We start from the raw sequence: 14,361 nt of genomic DNA on the forward strand, positions 1-14,361 counted from the left end.
ATGCAGCAGCAGCGCCACCTAAGCGGCCAGCCAGCCAGCGGCCACTGGACTCAGACTCAGTTATGATTTGACTGTTAAGGTGTACACACATCTTACTTTGTTTACTTGATTTGTGACTTTCATGTATTGCGTTGTCCTTGAAATATATTTGTTCAACTTGAAGTTATAACACGTTGTTTGCTCAAATGATGATACAGAGTTATTTCTCTGAATGGAATAAAGAGCCTAGGATTTGCCAGTTCATATGCTCATATTGTGCTTAGGGATGTGAGAAAGAATGATAAACTGATGTTAGATGTCATGAACTCGTGGAAAGATTGTAACAGTGGTGTGTGGTAGGTGGAGGGAATTGGGACTGCAGTCAGAATTGTTCAAGATTAGTGGAACTTCATGTTTTTATGGTATATTGACCAATACATTGGATATTGTGTGTGCAGCTGCAGAAACTCTGTTTCTTCTAATGGTTTTGTGGAAGTCATGTTTTGAAGTTCGATTTATCGCCTAAACATTTTGAGGCGTGGGAGTAAAATTGATACACATAGCTGATATTGTGTGGACCACACAATTAAATCTAGCCATACAGGTGAAATTAGGCACCCAGATGAAAGTGGGTGTCTCTGACAATACATACACATTAATATATTCATAAAAGGAGAAACTTAGAGTAGTGTATTGTGACTTATTTGTGTAAAAATGGGTAGCCATTGGTTTGGAACTCAGTACTGAAGATTGAAGGAGGTTGCAGAGCCTGGCCAGCTTGAATTAATTGTAAAGAGTGGTGGTTACAGGTGTGTATTTGTGTTGCAATAGATTGAAACAGGGTAGAAATACTGGTGTTAGGTAAACTTGGAATTATGTGTGATAGTGAGGCGACATTTTGCTTTTTTCTGCAATTTTTAGTAGGCCTGGTAGATAACTTCATACAAGGAAGTGTCAGGGTGAAATAGCTGCAAATATTTTTTGAGAAAATAAATATACTGAAGTGAAAGTGGGACACATGTGATATAAGTCAGATGTAAAGGCAACATGTTGCTATTTTTAGGATTGTGAAAGAGCCGGAGGAGGATAAACCCATAGATAAAGAGATACTTTCAGTTAGGCCTCTTGCAGGTAATTTCAAGGAACAAGCAGGACCCAAGAAACATGCTGTGGGACTTCAGTTTTGAAAGGGCAAAAGCAAGTTTTCAAAAGGAGTGAATATACTAAGGATGTGCATTCATGAAGGTAGGAGAGGAAGTATTAATGACAGTGTTAACAGTAGTTATTGAAGAAAAGAGAGAAGGTGGAGGAATGTTTATAATTATGTTACTAGACATTTTGTATATGCCTTTTCATAAATCTGAATTGTCATAAATCTGCTTGTATAATATAATTTTGTGTTTCTATACATTATTCTGCCTTTAGAATGTGTAGTGTAAATCATATGGTGAGTGTGAACAAACATAATATTTATTGAGTTCTTAAATATGCTTCTTCCTGTTATTTGTACAATTAAGAAGTTAACTGATTTCTCCCCAGAAATCTACCAAATTGGGTGAAATGGCATCTATCAGTAAGGCTGGATATGGCTTGTTGAAGTTTGTGCAGGCAGTTCTTGGTTACTGTGCTGTGTACCGAGAAGTAAAGCCGAAGAAAGAGAGAGTGGCACAGCTAGAGCAAGAGTTTGACAAGGTAAACATACGTAGAAATTACTGATTGTATAAAAACACCTCATTCATACAATGACAAGTTTTTCAAATAATGTGCTTTCTATTTTATTGTGATTGTGAGAAAAGTCATAATGAATCTGGCATCCAGTTTGAGTTCTGTCCGGTATCCTAGAAATAATCAAAATAAGATAAGCAAGAATATAATAGAGGGTAACATTCCACGTGGGGACAAATATATCTAAAAACAAAGATGATGAGACTTACCTAACAAAAGCGCTGGCAGGTCGATAGACACACAAACAAACACAAACATACACAAAAAATTCAAGCTTTCACAACAAACGGTTGTTTCGTCAGGAAAGAGGGAAGGAGAGGGAAAGACGAAAGGATGTGGGTTTTAAGGGAGGGGGTAAGGAGTCATTCCAATCCCGGGAGCGGAAAGACTTACCTAAGGGGGAAAAAAGGACAGGTATACACTCGCACACACACACATATCCATCCGCACATACACAGACACAAGCCAAGCTTGTGTCTGTGCATGTCATTGCATTGGCTTCCATTGACCAGACCCCACCAACAGCACAGACTGCATTTGGCACGTGAACATCGATGCTGTCATACTGAGTGGCAGTGTTATGAGAGAAGGAAAGCTACCACTCACCATATAGTGGAGATGCTGAGCCACGATAGGCACAATAAAACGATTCACACTATCATAGCTTTCAGCCATTAAGGCCTTTGTCAACAGTAGACACACATACACACACGCACACACACACTCACGCAAGCGCAACATGCACTCACATCTGCAGTCTCAGAGAGCTGAAACTACTCTGCGATCAGCAGCACCAGTGCATGATGGGAGTGGCGACAGGGTGGGGGTAAGGAGGAGGCTGGGGTGGGGAGGGCCTCCCGCAGGCCTTTCCATGTGCTGTATTTCAGGACAGTGCCCAGCTGGAAGTGTTCTTTGAAGAACAACGGATATCACTGCTTCCCCTCCCTTGTCAGCTCCAGTCTTGCTCTTTGATTGTGTGAAGCAAGTACAGGTGGCACAAAGATGAAGTCCAATTGCACTAGTGGTGGTGGTGTGAATGGAATAACAAGATTTCCGGTGTGAAGAAATAGCACACCAATCACACTAAACAAACTATTTCTTCACATCTGCATTCTTCAAAAACAGCTGCTAAAAATTTTGAACAAAAATCTAAATGACAAGATTGGTCTTTGCAGTGGGTGGAGATGTGTAAGGGGAAATACTGATGTAATCAGCACTCAGCACTATCAACAGAAACTGCAACATTTAGCTTCACCACACAATTTTGATGCTACAACTGCTAGGTCGCTGGTCTTGGGGAAAAAGAAAAAAACAGGGATAATTTTATAGGCCGGTACATTGTTATTTTTTATGTTGATGTATCAATAGAATTTGTCAATATATCTATAGTATTTATCAATATATTGGGGGCCAATAATGATTTTTTTTTTTAATATTGATAAATTGGATTCCTGATATTTTTTTAAAATATCAACAGTCCATGCCACAACATATAGCAGTTCTGATTGCAGCACATGGTGATACTGCTCAATACTGAATTTTCACAGTCACAGTGCATGTATCGGTGTGTAATGCTAATCATTTGTTTAGTGTCATGTCCCTCAGTGGAATGAATTTCATTGTGATCATATCTTTCAGTTTTGATGTTTCACTGTTTCCAAACAGTAGTGTATTTTATATCATGTATCACTAGCACAATCATACACCCCTTTTGAGTTCAAGTTAATTTTCATAAAGACTGATAAAGGTAATACTTCTTCTGACACTGTAATTATGGAGTGTTAGTACTATGGGTTTCAGTAGTGGGACTAAAGTAAAGGCTTTTTTTATTATAGTCTGCCCTATTTTGTGTCTTTCACTTTCAAAGCATACTCTGTGGTGGTTTTATCTGATCCTTTCATCTAATATGAGCTACAGTAGAACTGCGCTTTTGGTTGTCCTGTACAGTCTTTAGTGTCATATTCTTGATATTGCCATTCATGTTTTCACAAGACTGTTTTTAAAAATTTTTATTGCTCTACTGAATTCACTAGTACAATGGCTGGAATTATTGTTATTCAGATACCATTGAAAAAGTTCACATCTAAGCCACAGGTAGAAGCTTCTGTGTGTTAGGCAGAATGAGAGAACTCCTGAGCAAACTACTGGCAGCACAACAAGTCGGCATGAATTATATCTTGGTTAATTTTCCTGAAACCTACACTACACATTTCACACCTATTGCCAACTGTTTGTCATCTTAATAGCATAAAGAACCTTTCCTCGTTTTACAAATCTCCAATGGAACCAAAATATACCAAGAAACTATACAAGGTGTTTGTTTTAACTGAAGAGATTGAAATACCTCAAAACTACACATCGGATCAAGAAAAGTTATAATTCCAATTTGTTTGCCTCATAGGGGACTTCAATGATACCACACTTGACGCCCTGCATCTCCTCATTTGTGGGTGTCAGGGGAAACTTTGAAATCTTCAATGGGAACCCTCATTTTTTATTGCAGTATATGATTGTACAGCTAAATCCATGTACATTTTGTCTGAAGCATTTTGTTCATTTAACCACAGATGGCACTGTAATCGGAGGAATAGAAATGTGTACACAGTCGCAATTTACAACATGCTTTCAATGGCCCTTGAACATCCAGTGGCAAGTGGGATCCCACTGCCATGCTGTGAACATAGAACAGACCACTGTTTTATAACTTCTAATTGGAAATCCCATTAGCAATGTTGTATTGTTCTGACATATCAAACAGGGGACTACTTGACACACCACTGTGGCCATGTCCTGAGGCAAACAGTACTCTACTTTTCCAACTAGAGTAAGTGTTCAAATGTAGTACCACCAACTTCAATACACTTAGCAATCCAATTTTCAGATGACTGTTCACAGGACAGAAGCATATTTGTGGGAATGTCAGCACAGACATTTCTGATGCAGTCGACCATGTCCTCATGGCCTGTTGGCACTTGTTGATACACCTTATCTATTAACCATATTCACAGAAATAAATCCAGTGCCATCAAAACTGGTGACCTAGTGGACCAATTAAAAGGGCCACCTCTGCTGATCCTCTGACCAGTGTAAACATCATTTAAGATCTACCATGCTTCAATTGCACAATGCACTAGGTAACCACATACAGAAACCACATACACTGTCGAACATGCAGGGCAACATCCTGCAGTAGTACCAGCAGTTCGTGTTTCAAAAATGTTTGATATTTGCATCCATTCAGTTTACCACTGATAAAATACAGACCAATGAATTTGTTCCCCATGATGCCACACCATTCATTAACTGACAAAGGAAATTGGTGGTCAGCTTGCTGTAACCTGTAGGCTTTGTCTACACTTCAGTAATGTGCATTATGCCAGTTAACACTACCATGGTTTGTGAATGTACACTCATTGGAAAACAGCACATTGGCAAAGGATGTGGGGTTAATTTGTGTTTGTTGATGTGTGGATTCACAAAACACTATTCAGTTATGTAAATCAGCACCATAAAGTTCTTGATGCAGTGACTCGTAGTATGGATGATACTTATGGTGATACAGTATTGCGACAATGCTATCTATGGACATACTAGAATTGCAGTGTAATTGCCAGGGGCTTATCCGTGAGTCATGACGCATTGCTGCTAGTGCACTTGTTTCATTAGTTTCTCTTGTAATGCATTGCTTCTTTTCCTTTTGCTGGCCTGCACATTGCCATCAGACATAAAGGCATTCACAACCTTGTAAAAGAACGAATGAGAGCAAGCTTTTTCGGGCAAATGCTCAGCATACAAGGCAACAGCAGCCTCAACATTTCTCCTCCGTTCCCCATATATCAGAATAATTTCGGTTGTTTTCTTCTGTGGTTGCAACATTCATCATCCACTTGCACACCTGTTCTCCAAATGATTGATAGATGTGCAGGTAATAAACGCTACACAGGTACTGTAATGTTTAGAAATGCTGTCTATTCTGTGTCAGCATGATACATGAGTTTTGGTCGCAGTGTACTGCCTGTTATGATACGTCATAGTTGCCTACATGGCCATGGTGGCTCATTAAGTAGTACCCTGGTTGATACTTCTTATTCTTCTTCTTCTCTCTCTCTCTCTCTTTTTTCCCCAGTAAAGACTTCGAAGATGCCCCCCATCACCCTGCATGTAGGGGGGGGGGATAGAAAGTTGAAGGTCTTCAATTAAAATGAACACCTAGTATAACACTTTTAGTTTTCTTTAGTTAGTATCCTCCTGAATAAAGCTGCACTTTTAAGCCATACTTCAGTGGTATGATCCAGAAAGTTTATTAATGAAAAATAAATCATCAATTTTCACTTTCTCATAATTTTGCAAGAACTGTGGAAGGAGTTGGGTAAATAAATGGAAAGGTGACAACAAAATAAATCAATGGATGTGAGATTCTTGAGGTGAGTGAAAAACTACACAAGAAGAGATTTAACAAAAACTGTGCCCATTATAAATGAATACATGGCATCAGTGAGGAAATTACTGAATACATAATCAGACAAAATGTGTGTAGATTTTGCCTTAGAATCATAATTTGCAATAAAAAATGGGGGTTCCCATTGAAGATTTCAAAATCTCCCTCCCCCCCCCCCCCCCCTCCCTCCTTCCACACACACACACACACACACACACACACACACACACACACACACACACACACACACACATGGGATTTTACAACTTTTATTCATGCCTGTCTGTGACTTGACGTGTCTTCTTTACAGTAGTACATTGTTGAATACATAGATATATGGAAACAATATGTGAGAAGGCAGAACAGGCAGATCCCTTTTCCCTCTGTACATGTGACCAATACCCCTGATGAAGTTGTACATTCTTCCTACGATTTTTCAGAATATTTGGACTTTGAGATCTACATTCTGAATAACTTTAATGTTTGTATTAAACAGATCTTGACCTTGGCAATATATAGCCAGCTTATAGTGATCTGTGTAAAGTGGACACTGTGTTTGAAGTATTAGGTAAGAAGAGCAGCTGAGTAATATAAGAGAAGAAGCAATGTGATTTTCTTCCTCCAAAGTTACTGTTTTTCTCCTAATATACAAACAAAGTGGACTAGAAGTAATTCCCATAAAGTACAGTTTTAGACAGCAGTGGCTGTTTATGCCTGTTAATGTATAGCTTGAAGTGTTAAATGTCTCTGAGAGCTCCCCTTCATAATGGTTATTTATGAAACATAATATGTGATCAAATTCTTGAATGACATGACAGATTGTACATTATTTTAATCTCCAATATCACTTAGGATTTTTTCCTCTAATATACTGGTCTGACCATCTGCTGCAATTCCATTGTCTGCTTCATCTCTAAGGCTAAACGAGACCTGGACAGACTGACTAAGGAGATCCAGAAGTTTGAAGAAATGCTCAACAAACTGGGTCAAAAATATAGTGATGCAATGCAAGATCGCCAAATCCTACAAGAGGAAACAGATATTATGCAGAGAAGACTAATAGCTGCAGACAAACTGATTTCTGGTCTCGGTTCTGAGAACGTCAGGTGACACCTTCAATGCTCAGTTGTATTACCAATAGCTCTAAACATACAGTATTTGCTTCACTGCATACTTAATATGGTTAGAATTGTATTTCCAAGTAATATGTATCATGCATTTCACTTTAGAATTAGGTTTGAGTTATGTATGAGCTGGTATTCCTTGTAGTAAACAGTCAATTGTTTAAGTAACTGCGATAACTTCTTTTTAATGGTCTCAATGTTATTTCCTTGTGCTTTAATGGCACAGTCATCTGAGAGTGCCTGGTCTTTGGTTGTTGTTGTTGTTGTTGTTATTGTTTTGGTCTTCAGTCCAGAGACTGATTTGATGCAACTCTCCATGCTACTCTATCCTGTGCAAGCTTCTTCATCTCCCAGTACCTACTGCAACCAACAGCCTTCTGAATCTGCTTAGTGTATTCATCCCTTGGTCTCTCTCTATGATTTTTACTCTCCACACTGCCCTCCAATTCTAAATTGGTGAGCCCTTGATGCCTCAGAATGTGTTCTACAGATTGGTCCCTTGTTCTAGTGAAGTAGTGCCACAAATTTCTCTTCTCCTCAATTCTATTCAATACCTCCTCATTAAGTATGACATCTATCCATCTAATTTTCAGCATTCTTCTGTAGCACCACATTTCAAAAGCTTCTTTCCTCTTCTTGTCTAAACTGTTTATCATCCATGTTTCACTTCCATACATGGCTACACCCCATACAAATACTTTCAGAAACGACTTCCTGACACTTAAATCTATACTCGATATTAACAAATTTCTCTTCTTCAGAAACGCTTTTCTTGCCATTGCCAGTCTACATTTTATATCCTCTCTACTTTGACCATCATTAGTTATTTTGCTCCCCAAATAGCAAAACTCATTTACTACTTTAAGCGTCTCTTTTCCTAATCTAATTCCCTCAGCATCACCCAATTTAATTCAACTACATTCCATTACCCATGTTTTGCTTTTGTTGATGCTCATCTTATACCCTCCTTTCAAGACACTATCCATTCCATTCAACTGCTCTTCAGGTCCTTTGCTGTCTCTGACAGAACTACAATGTCATTGGTGAACCACAAAGTTTTTATTTTCTCCCTGGATTTTAATTCCTACTCTGAATTTTTCTTTTGTTTCCTTCACTGCTTGCTCAATATACAGATTGAATAACATCGGTAGAGGCTACAACCCTGTCTCACTCCCTTCCCAAGCACTGCTTTCCTCTCATGCCTCTTGACTCTTATAACTGCCATCTGGTTTCTGTACAAATTGTAAATAGCCTTTCACTCCCTGTATTTGACCCCTGACATCTCCATAATTTGAAAGAGAGTATTCCAGTCAACATTGTCAAAAGCTTTCTCTAAGTCTACAAATGCTAAAAATGTAGGTTTGCCTTACCTTAATCTGTCTTCTAAGATAAGTTGTAGGGTCAGTATTGCCCCACATTTTCCAACATTTCTACAGAATCCAAACTGATCTCCCCCAAGGTCTGGTCCTTGGTATAGATGTTGAAAAGCAATGCAGCCAGTACATTACCCTGTGATAATCCATTCTTCTGTGTTCTCCACTAACTTGTTTGCTGTAGGAAATCATCAAAGAATCATCTGTTTTGGAAGAGATTTCCAGTCATTTGTGACATGTCAAACTCTCTATGTAGTACATTTAAAAACAAAGATGATGTGACTTACCATACGAAAGCGCTGGCAGGTCGATAGAAACACAAACAAACACATACACACACACAAAATTCTAGCTTTTGCAACCAGTGGTTGCTTCATCAGGAAAGAGGGAAGGAGAGGGAAAGATGAAAGGATGTGGGTTTTAAGGGAGAGGATAAGGAGTCATTCCAATCCCGGGAGCGGAAAGACTTACCTTAGGGGGAATAAAAGGACAGGTATACACTCGCACACACACACACACACACACATATCCATCCGCACATACACAGACACAAGCAGACATTTGTAAAGGCAAAGAGTTTGGGCAGAGATTTCAGTCGAGGCAGAAGTACAGAGGCAAAGATGTTGCTGAAAGACAGGTGAGGTATGAGCGGCGGCAACTTGAAATTAGCAGAGGTTGAAGCCTGGCGGATAACGAGAAGAGAGGATATACTGAAGGGCAAGTTCCCATCTCCGGAGTTCTGACAGGTTGGTGTTAGTGGGAAGTATCCATATAACCAGGACAGTGTAACACTGTGCCAAGATGTCCTGGTCGTGCACCAAGGCATATTTAGCCACAGGGTGAGCCTCATTACCAACAAACACTGTCTGCCTGTGTCCATTCATGCGAATGGACAGTTTGTTGCTGGTCATTCCCACATAGAAAGCTTCACAGTGTAGGGAGGTCAATTGGTAAATCACGTGGGTGCTTTCACACGTGGCTCTGCCTTTGATCGTGTACACCTTCCGGGTTACAGGACTGGAGTAGGTGGTGGTGGGAGGGTGCATTGGACAGGTTTTACACCGGGGGCGGTTACAAGGGTAGGAGCCAGGGATACGACTTCCTCAAATCCTGCCCTGAAATGAGATCCATCCTTCATGAAATCCTCCCCACCCCACCAAGAGTGTCTTTCCGCCATCCACCTAACCTTCGTAACCTCTTAGTTCATCCCTATGAAATCCCCAAACCACCTTCCTTACCCTCTGGCTCCTACCCTTGTAACCGCCCCCGGTGTAAAACCTGTCCAATGCACCCTCCAACCACCACCTACTCCAGTCCTGTAACCCGGAAGGTGTACACGATCAAAGGCAGAGCCACGTGTGAAAGCACCCACGTGATTTACCAACTGACCTGCCTACACTGTGAAGCTTTCTATGTGGGAATGACCAGCAACAAACTGTCCATTCGCATGAAAGGACACAGGCAGACAGTGTTTGTTGGTAATGAGGATTACCCTGTGCCTAAACATGCCTTGGTGCACGGCCAGCACATCTTGGCACAGTGTTACACCGTCCGGGTTATCTGGATACTTCCCACTAACACCAACCTGTCAGAACTCCGGAGATGGGAACTTGCCCTTCCGTGTATCCCCTCTTCTCGTTATCCGCCAGGCCTCAACCTCCGCTAATTTCAAGTTGCCACCACTCATACCTCACCTGTCTTTCAACAACATCTTTGCCTCTGTTCTTCCGCCTCGACTGACATCTCTGCCCAAACTCTTTGCCTTTACAAATGTCTGCTTGTGTCTGTGTATGTGCAGATGGATATGTGTGTGCGTGCGAGTGTATACCTGTCCTTTTTTCCCCGTAAGGTAAGTCTTTCCGCTCCCGGGATTGGAATGACTCATTACCCTCTCCCTTAAAACCCACATCCTTTCGTCTTTCCCTCTCCTTCCCTCTTTCCTGACAAAGCAACCATTGGTTGCGAAAGCTAGAATTTTGTGTGTATGTATGTGTTTGTTTGTGTTTCTATCGACCTGCCAGCACTTTCATATGGTAAGTCACATCATTTGTTTTTAAATATATTTTTCCCGCGTGGAATGTTTCCTTCTATTATTTTCTCTATGTAGTACGTATGATTTCTGTAATAGCAGTTGGTGCTTGACTGTGTCACAAGCCGCTGATAAACCTATGGACATAGCTCCAATGATTCTTCTTCCCTTGAATCTATCCTCAATTTGTTGTTTCAGTTTCAGAATCTATGATGGGGAGCATTTGTCTGAATTCAGTATAGTATAATGAATAAAAACTAACATGATAGTTCATCTCCAAGAGGAGATTTAGAGCAGCTGATAGCCACAGGAACAGAAAGCTGTATATTGTAGTTCAACTTTCGAACTTAACATTCTGCTTCAGAGTTAGGTACATTCACATATGTGTGTGCACTACTGTTTCACAATTGGAAAATCAAGGATGGGATAAAGACAATGTTATGAAAAGTATAGGTTGCTGCTCGCCATATAGACCCAGCATCTCCCCTATATGATGAGTAGTGGTCTATCATTTTCGTAAATTGTAATTATTATTATGTCATACTGTGCATAGTGGGAGGTCTGTGTCTTTGTATGGACAATTTCTAATGCCAGTGTTCCGTCTCTTCAGCTTCTTTCTTTAGGCTGCTGTATCACCTTGCATCTTTCATGTCATTTGGATGTTGTATTCTTCTTCTTCCTCATCCTGTAGTTCCTCTGACCTCCCCTTCAATGACATTGTGTATGAGCCCCTCATGTCTAAGTATGAGTCCGGTCCAGTTGGCCTTCTTCTGAATATTTATATTCAGAATAGTTTTGTTCACTCATACTTTTCTCAGTGCATCATCATTTGTTGCCCGATATGTCCACCTGTTCTGCTCTATTACTCTCCAGCACCACACTTAAGAACTTTCTAAGTTTTTTTTTCTCCATTTTCCTCATAGCCCACATATCTGCTCCATTCAGTTCAGTGCTCCAGATGTTGCACTTCACCAGTTTTTTCCTTATTTCCAAGCTTGACATGCTGGCCGGCAGAGTACTCTTCTTGTTGATGAAAAGTGTATTATTAAGTCACTTCAGTTAGTTAGAATGAAAACAAATGTATTCAAAAATATCCAAATGTGACATAATGCTTTACAAAAAGGAGGAGAATGAAACTTCCTGGCAGATTAAAACTGTGTGCCGGACCAAGACTCAAACTCAGGACCTTTGCCTTTCGCAGGCAAGTGCTCTACTATCTGAGCTACGCAAGCACTACTCACGCCCTGCCCCCACAGCTTTACTTCCACCATTACCTTGTCTCCTACATTCCAAACTTCACAGAAGCTCTCCTGTGAACCTGGTGGAAGTCAGGCTGTGGGGACAGGGTGTGAGTCGTGCTTGGGTAGCTCAGATGGTAGAGCACTTGCCCTCAAAAGGAAAAGGTCCCGAGTTCAAGTCTCAGTCCGGCACACAGTTTTAATCTGCCAGGAAATTTCATGCCAGTGCACACTCCACTGCAGAGTGAAAATCTCACTTTGGAAACATCCCCCAGGCTATGGCAAAGCCATGTCTCTGCAATATCCTTTCTTCCAGGAGTGCTAGTTGTTCAAGGTTCGCAGGAGAGCTTCTGTGAAGTTTGGAAAGTAGGAGACGAGGTACTGGCGGAAGTAAAGCTGTGGAGATGGGGTGTGAGTCATGCTTTGGTAGCTCAGATGGTAGTGCACTTGTCCGCAAAAGGCAAAGGTCCCGAGTTTGAGTATTGGTTTTAATCTGCCAGGAAGTTTCATATCAGCACACACTCCACTGCAGAGTGAAAATCTCACTCTGGAAACATCCCCCAGGCTGTGGCTAAGCCATGTCTCTGCAATATCCTTTCTCCCAGGAGTGCTAGTTCTGCAAGGTTCACAGGAGAGCTGCTGTGAAGTTTGGAAAGTAGGAGACTAGGTACTGGCGGAAGTAAAGCTGTGGAGATGGGGTGTGAGTCATGCTTGGGTAGCTCGGATGGTAGAGCACTTGCCCGCAAAATGAAAAAGGTCCCGAGTTTGAGTCTCGGTCCGGCACACAGTTTTAATCTGCCAGGAAGTTTCATATCAGTGCACACTCTGCTGCAGAGTGAAAATCTCATTCAGGAGAAGAATGTTTGACATAAAATGAATTTTAACAGGACCTGATATCTATGCAGAATTTCATAAAATAAATCACTTTAACAATTTAATTGTAAATTTTAAAATTGTAGCTAAGATAGTTAATTTTATTGCAATCATTTATAGATGTTGCAATGCTATAGACACATTATTTGCTGTAATTAAGTATTTTGTGAATCATGTTAAAGATCATTATCTACAGGACTGTTTATATTATCAGTGATCAATAAGTTTTTTTCCAGAACTTTTTATTCACTAATTTTACATGAAAACATCAGCACCACAAAAATCTGCCTAAGAAATGTTGCTTCAGCCTATCACAAACTCATAAGAACACTATTACAAATTATTAAAATTTTTTGGTGTTGATGATGACATGTTGAATTTATTGTCAGTAGATACTCAGTTCATATTATTTACATACAGAATAATGGAAAATAAGTGTGAAGTGTATTCATGTAATACATAGTATAAAGAACATAATACAGTGTATCATGTTTTCACTAATCAGTTGTTAATGTTAATAATGACATCATCAATTGCAGACTATGTTACTGGAATTATTTGGGTATCTCTGTGGTTTTTGTGTTACAGATAATAGCATTTTAAAGACATGTCAATATTAAAATACTGCATAGTAAAGTGCTGCCTTGCATTTCCTTAAGTGTTGGTCTTAAGTATTCCTTGAAGGACCTTGAAGGAATGTAGACAAAAAACATGCTTGCCAGGTCAGAGTGACAGTTAAGAAGAAGAAGAAGAAGAAGAAGAAGAAGAAGATTGGCATGCATAGGATTTTCATGCACATATTATTTTCAGTGTAACAGAAGTGACCTTATCTCCATATAAAATATCCAATATCTCTGACTCTGTCACCTTGCTACAGAATATAGTATTATTATTATACACTGAAAACATATTTTCCAATTAATCTACGTACTGATGTTAGAATCATTATATCAGTTTTCTGCTTGCTTTTATAGTTTCTTCTTGTAAGCAGTTGAACTATAATTATGTGTTTTCCTAACAAATTAAATAAATTGTATCTGTGTAATCAGTATTAGGAAATCAAAGAGGTAGAAACTGTCTGAGTATTGATTCCAATGCAGGTGGAAACGGGATTTGGCAAATCTCCACATAGAAAGAGAACGACTTGTTGGCAACTGCCTGCTGAGCTCCTCATTCTTGTGCTATACTGCTCCATTTAGCTGGGAATTCCGACGACGCATGGTGTATGATGATTGGTTAGCAGATCTGAGGCATCGGGAGATACCACTTGCAGATGTGTTTAAAGTGGAGGCACACCTTTCAGATGATGTCGAAATTAGCAAGTGAGTGTCTCAAATTTTGAAATTTCAGTTGCCTTTTCTTGAAGATGTTAGATAATAGTGTCAGTTACTGTATATTCTGTGCAGATGTCAATTTTTTTACATTTAACATTTCAGGGAAAAACATGCTCAGTGATGAAACTTTTGCTGTGATTTTCTTAAATTTGTCTGTAACTTATGAAATCTGAGAGAAATAATTGGTGTTCTACAGAGCAGCATATACACTGATCTGCCAGAGCATTATGATCACTGACTTGCTATTG

At 39.9% G+C, this 14,361-nt stretch overlaps 1 protein-coding gene across 1 annotated transcript in view; it reads left to right on the forward strand.

The window, feature by feature from the left end:
- LOC126484896 (dynein axonemal heavy chain 10) overlaps nt 1-14,361 on the forward strand; it is a 1,141,797-nt gene that overhangs the window by 841,449 nt on the left and 285,987 nt on the right. Inside the window, exons 48-50 of the mRNA XM_050108495.1 lie at nt 1,519-1,671; nt 7,061-7,248; nt 13,880-14,101. Of these exons, the coding sequence (XP_049964452.1) occupies nt 1,519-1,671; nt 7,061-7,248; nt 13,880-14,101 (563 nt within the window). The remainder of the gene's footprint in view (nt 1-1,518; nt 1,672-7,060; nt 7,249-13,879; nt 14,102-14,361) is intronic.

The sequence above is a fragment of the Schistocerca serialis genome, chromosome 6, assembly GCF_023864345.2.
Source record: "Schistocerca serialis cubense isolate TAMUIC-IGC-003099 chromosome 6, iqSchSeri2.2, whole genome shotgun sequence".
Lineage (NCBI taxonomy): Eukaryota > Metazoa > Arthropoda > Insecta > Orthoptera > Acrididae > Schistocerca > Schistocerca serialis.